This window comes from Oncorhynchus kisutch, linkage group LG29 (genome assembly GCF_002021735.2).
Source record: "Oncorhynchus kisutch isolate 150728-3 linkage group LG29, Okis_V2, whole genome shotgun sequence".
Lineage (NCBI taxonomy): Eukaryota > Metazoa > Chordata > Actinopteri > Salmoniformes > Salmonidae > Oncorhynchus > Oncorhynchus kisutch.
Window position 1 is genome coordinate 46,089,244 of NC_034202.2, and position 4,781 is coordinate 46,094,024.

The 4,781-nt window shown below is 45.8% G+C and overlaps 1 protein-coding gene across 1 annotated transcript in view; it reads left to right on the forward strand.

Moving 5' to 3' along the window:
- Window positions 1-4,781, forward strand: part of slc46a3 (solute carrier family 46 member 3) — a 10,678-nt gene extending 5,897 nt beyond the window's left edge. The window contains exon 5 of the mRNA XM_031808708.1: window positions 3,243-4,781. Within this exon, the coding sequence (XP_031664568.1) occupies window positions 3,243-3,354 (112 nt within the window). The 3' untranslated portion in view covers window positions 3,355-4,781. The remainder of the gene's footprint in view (window positions 1-3,242) is intronic.

Below are 4,781 nucleotides of genomic sequence, written 5' to 3' on the forward strand. Positions count from 1 at the left end.
ACAACCATTCTGATTGGCTAACTCAATCAACACAAGAATTCTGATTGGCCAAGTTAGAAAACACAACCATTCTTAGTGGGTGGGTCAGTCAACATAACCATTCTTATTGGCCAAGTCAGTCAACGCAGCCATTCTGATTGGATAGGTCAGTCAACACAATAATTCTGATTGGATGGGTCAGTCAACACAACCATTCTGATTGGGTTGGTCAGTCAACAAAACCATTCTGATTGGGTGGGTCAGTCAACAAAACCATTCTGATTGGGAGGGTCAGTCACCAAAACCATTCTGATTGGGTGGGTCAGTCACCAAAACCATTCTGATGGTGTGGGTTAATACAACCAAATCGTATAGATAAAAGCCGGGATCAAAATAAATCAAAGTCAAATCAAATTGTATTGGTTGCATACACATATTTAACAGATGTTATCACAGGTGTAGCGAAATGCTAATGTTCCTAGCTCCAACAGTGCAGTAGTATCTAACCAGATGCTAGCTCCAACAGTGCAGTAGTATCTAACCAAATGCTAGCTCCAACAGTGCAGTAGTATCTAACCAAATGCTAGCTCCAACAGTGCAGTAGTATCTAACTAAATGCTAGCTCCAACAGTGCAGTAGTATCTAACTAAATGCTAGCTCCAACAGTGCAGTAGTATCTAACCAAATGCTAGCTCCAACAGGGCAGTAGTATCTAACCAAATGCTAGCTCCAACAGTGCAGTAGTATCTAACCAAATGCTAGCTCCAACAGTGCAGTAGTATCTAACCAGATGCTAGCTCCAACAGTGCAGTAGTATCTAACCAGATGCTAGCTCCAACAGTGCAGTAGTATCTAACCAAATGCTAGCTCCAACAGTGCAGTAGTATCTAACCAAATGCTAGCTCCAACAGTGCAGTAGTATCTAACCAGATGCTAGCTCCAACAGTGCAGTAGTATCTAACCAGATGCTAGCTCCAACAGTGCAGTAGTATCTAACCAGATGCTAGCTCCAACAGTGCAGTAGTATCTAACCAAATGCTAGCTCCAACAGTGCAGTAGTATCTAACCAAATGCTAGCTCCAACAGTGCAGTAGTATCTAACTAGATGCTAGCTCCAACAGTGCAGTAGTATCTAACCAAATGCTAGCTCCAACAGTGCAGTAGTATCTAACCAAATGCTAGCTCCAACAGTGCAGTAGTATCTAACCAAATGCTAGCTCCAACAGTGCAGTAGTATCTAACCAGATGCTAGCTCCAACAGTGCAGTAGTATCTAACTAAATGCTAGCTCCAACAGTGCAGTAGTAGCTAACCAGATGCTAGCTCCAACAGTGCAGTAGTATCTAACAATTTAAAACAATACACACAAATCCAAAACATGTAAAGAAAGAAGTTAAGAAATATAGAAAAATTAGAATGAGCAATGTCAGAGTCCGAAATATAAATGAAGCCCCTAGAGTCGATGTCCGAAGCCCCCCGCGGAAATATAATTAGCATAATTAAAAGATCCTCATACAAATCTGTCAGTTAATGCTAGAGATATCTACTGCGTCCGCCGATATTGCACTTCCTCCTCTGCTGTGAACGGAGCTAGAGCAGTGTTTATCAGACCGTCCCTAAAATCGGTCTTCTCACCAAATCGCCTGTAGCGTCTTAACGGTTTGGCCTATCATTATGATCCCTCTATGGAAAGATGAGACTCTCACGAACACGACGACGTTCTCCGTTTTGCTCTACGACCCCCCCCCACCCCCACCACCACCACCAACACCACAGAAGACTCGTCTGACGGTTTCCCTCGAAAACCAGTTGAACAAAAATGGTATATGAAGACTGTTTAGTGGCAAGAATACCGGTGTTAAATACACTTAGTTTATCTGTTATTCAATGCATTTGTAGGGGCTAATAGTTTAGACTGGGCTTAGACTGGGTTTAGACAGGGCTAAAAGTTTAGACTGGGCTTAGACTGGGCATAGACTGGGCTTAGACTGGGCTAATAGTTTAGACTGGGCTTAGACTGGGCTTAGACTGGGCTAATAGTTTAGACTGGGCTTAGACAGGGCTAATAGTTTAGACTGGGCTTAGACTGGGTTTAGACTGGGCTTAGACTGGGCTAATAGTTTAGACTGGGCTTAGACTGGGCTTAGACTGGGCTTAGACAGGGCTAATAGTTTAGACTGGGCTTAGACTGGGCTTAGACTGGGTTTAGACTGGGCTTAGACAGGGCTAATAGTTTAGACTGGGCTTAGACTGGGCTAATAGTTTAGACTGGGCTTAGACTGGGCTTAGACTGGGCTTAGACAGGGCTAATAGTTTAGACTGGGCTTAGACTGGGCTTAGACTGGGCTTAGACAGGGCTAATAGTTTAGACTGGGCTTAGACTGGGCTTAGACTGGGCTAATAGTTTAGACTGGGCTTAGACTGGGCTTAGATTGGGCTTAGACAGGGCTAATAGTTTAGACTGGGCTTAGACTGGGCTTAGACTGGGCTTAAACTGGGCTTAGACAGGGCTAATAGTTTAGACTGGGCTTAGACTGGGCTTAGACTGGGTTTAGACTGGGCTTAGACTGGGTTTAGACTGGGCTTAGCAGGGTGAACAGGCTGTGGCTCAGGTGGCTGAGGTCCTTGATTATCTTCTAGATAGTAGCGGGGTGAACAGGCTGTGGCTCGGGTGGCTGAGGTCCTTGATTATCTTCCAGATGGTAGCGGGGTGAACAGGCTGTGGCTCGGGTGGCTGAGGTCCTCTCCCGGGTTGTAGTATATTGTGATAGAGCTCTCTCTCTCCCGGGTTGTAGTATATTGTGATAGAGCTCTCTCTCTCCCGGGTTGTAGCATATTGTGATAGAGCTCTATCTCTCTCCCGGGTTGTAGTATATTGTGATAGAGCTCTCTCTCTCCCGGGTTGTAGTATATTGTGATAGAGCTCTCTCTCTCCCGGGTTGTAATGTGTCTGTCTGTCTCCAGGATAGGAATGTGTTTATCTGTCTGTCTCCAGGGTAGTAATGTGTCTGTCTGTCTGTCTGTCTGTCTGTCTGTCTGTCTGTCTGTCTGTCTGTCTGTCTGTCTCCAGGGTGGTAATGTGTCTGTCTGTCTCTAGGGTGGTAATGTGCCTGTCTGTCTGTCTGTCTCCAGGGTGGTAATGTGTCTGTCTGTCTCCAGGGTGGTAATGTGTCTATCTGTCTGTCTGTCTGTCTCCAGGGTAGTAATATGTCTGTCTGTCTCTCTGTCTCGAGGGTGGTAATGTGTCTGTCTGTCTGTCTCCAGGGTGGTAATGTGTCTGCGACTGGACAAGGATGAAGAGGCCAGTCGACTAACAGCTGATGATGATGAGGAGGAGACAGAGAGCTGTGGACAGTCACTACAGCTACCACACTGAGCTACCACACTGTGTGAGCTACCACACTCTGTGAGCTACCACACTGAGCTACCACACTGAGCTACCACACTGAGCTACCACACTGAGTGATTTACCACGCTGTGTGAGCTACCACACTGAGCTACCACACTGTGTGAGCTACCACACTGAGCTACCACACTGAGTGATTTACCACGCTGTGTGAGCTACCACACTGAGCTACCACACTGAGCTACCACACTGAGCTACCACACTGTGCGAGCTACCACACTGAGCTACCACACTGAGTGATTTACCACACTGTGTGATTTACCACGTTGTGTGATTTACCACGCTGTGTGATTTACCACACTGAGTGATTTACCACGCTGAGTGATTTACCACGCTGAGTGATTTACCACGCTGTGTGAGCTACCACGCTGAGCTACCACACTGAGTGATTTACCACGCTGTGTGATTTACCACGCTGTGTGATTTACCACGCTGAGCTACCACACTGTGTGATTTACCACGCTGAGCTACCACACTGAGTGATTTACCACGCTGTGTGAGCTACCACACTGAGCTACCACACTGAGCTACCACACTGAGCTACCACACTGTGCGAGCTACCACACTGAGCTACCACACTGAGTGATTTACCACACTGTGTGATTTACCACGCTGTGTGATTTACCACGCTGAGCTACCACACTGTGTGATTTACCACGTTGTGTGATTTACCACGCTGTGTGATTTACCACACTGAGTGATTTACCACGCTGAGTGATTTACCACGCTGAGTGATTTACCACGCTGTGTGAGCTACCACGCTGAGCTACCACACTGAGTGATTTACCACGCTGTGTGATTTACCACGCTGTGTGATTTACCACGCTGAGCTACCACACTGTGTGATTTACCACGCTGAGCTACCACACTGAGTGATTTACCACGCTGTGTGAGCTACCACACTGAGCTACCACGCTGTGTGAATTACCACGCTGTGTGATTTACCACACTGAGCTACCACACTGAGTGATTTATCACGCTGTGTGATTTACCACGCTGTGTGATTTACCACGCTGAGCTACCACGCTGTGTGATTTACCACGCTGTGTGATTTACCACGCTGAGCTACCACGCTGTGTGAGCTGACCCTTTTGTTGATGAATGATTGATGACATTAAAAACACACCCATCTGCCGGTTCAACCCAGAGTGAAAGTGAATGAAAACCCTTCTGTGAAATATGAATGCATGAATTACTGTCAGTCACTTTTGACTAAAATGTCAGCTAAATGGTATATATTGTAGAATTGTAAAACAATACAGAATAATTGAGTAAACAACACAGTGTAATTTGACTTTTTTCACCATACAAAAGGGATAGTTGACCTAAATGACACAGTTTTACCTTACTTAACTAGGCAAGTCAGTTAAGAACAAATTCTTATTTACAATGACGGC